Source organism: Myotis davidii, unplaced genomic scaffold (genome assembly GCF_000327345.1).
Source record: "Myotis davidii unplaced genomic scaffold, ASM32734v1 scaffold370, whole genome shotgun sequence".
Classification (NCBI taxonomy): Eukaryota; Metazoa; Chordata; class Mammalia; order Chiroptera; family Vespertilionidae; genus Myotis; species Myotis davidii.
In genome coordinates, this window is record NW_006288615.1 from 6,241,962 (window position 1) to 6,243,243 (window position 1,282).

The 1,282-nt window shown below is 47.3% G+C and overlaps 1 protein-coding gene across 1 annotated transcript in view; it reads right to left on the reverse strand.

Moving 5' to 3' along the window:
* COL6A3 (collagen type VI alpha 3) overlaps positions 1-1,282 on the reverse strand; it is a 74,957-nt gene that overhangs the window by 43,614 nt on the left and 30,061 nt on the right. The window contains 1 exon segment of the mRNA XM_015561807.1: positions 1-422. This exon segment is cut by the window's left edge and continues 9 nt beyond it. Within this exon segment, the coding sequence (XP_015417293.1) occupies positions 1-422 (422 nt within the window).

A 1,282-nucleotide genomic window follows, 5' to 3' on the forward strand; every position in this document is an offset into this window, starting at 1 on the left:
GCCGATGGGCACAGCCCCGCCCCTCTTCAGGACCACCGAGGGGCCTCTCACGTCATCCCCGGACCTGTCTGCTGTGAGGACGATCAGGAGCTGGGGGACGCCTTCTGCTATCCTGCTTCCAGCAGAGCTAATCAGGATATTCCTCAGGACAAAGTCCAGGGCGGCCCCAGTGTTAGGGGTCGGCCCTCCCAGCAGTGCCAGCCTTCGAATGGCATTGACCACACTCTGTTGATCCATGTATGAATTCAGGTAGAACTCGGGCCTGGTCCGGTCACTGTACTGCACCACGGCCACACGGACTCGGTCTGGGCCCACATCCAGGCTCTCCACCACTCTCTGGACAAAATCCTTCAACAGAGAGAAGCCGCTCCTGACACCGTCAGAGCCGTCGAGCAGAAACACCACATCCTTTTCAGCTGAAACTGGAAGGAAGACAGCCCAAATGACTCACACAGGACATGAGAGGGACAGTTTCCTACTGATGGTGGTGGGCTGAAGAATGTCCAATTCAGAATCCCCAGAACTTGACTTTGGGGATGTCCTTATAGGTGGGAGACAAGAGGATCAGGTTTAGAGGAAGAAGATATGAGGATGGAAACAGAGGTCAGAGAAGAGAGAAGGCACTACGCTACTGGCTTTGAAGCTGGAGGAAGGAGCTGCAAGCCAAGGAATGCAAGCGGCCTCTAGGAGCTGGAAAAGGCCAGGAACACACTCTTGCTGACACCTTGATTTCAGCCCCGTGGAACTGGTTTTGCATTTCTGACCTCTAAAACTGTCAGAGGATTAATTCCTTTTGTTTTAAGCCACTCCATTTGTTACAGGAGGAAACAAACTCGCCAATTTATATAGATAGTCCTTGCATTTTAGAATTGTTCAAGGCTTGAGCAATAAACTTTCAAAGGTGTACTCAAGAAAAACACTGAGAGCTAGAGAGATCTGGATGGAAGAGAAGAGCCTGCATAACCAATAACATTTTATACATAGGCAGTTTCAAATAAATTGCTGAAAGTCATAGTGGATCAATAGGGAAAAAATGTAATCCAGATATCCGGGTTATAATCCAAAACCAACAGTGTGTGGGAGCAATAGTCAATGTAGAAACTCTAGACTCTCAGCTTTTAATCAAAAAGATTGTAGATGAAATTAATTACTCTTTTCATTGCATTTGTATCAGCAAATGGAAAGTGGTTAAACACAAAGGCATGGTACTGTAGATGAAACAGTTTCATGCAGTGTGTGTAGTGGGAATATATCTGTCTCTCATCATGCCTTATGTCCTTAG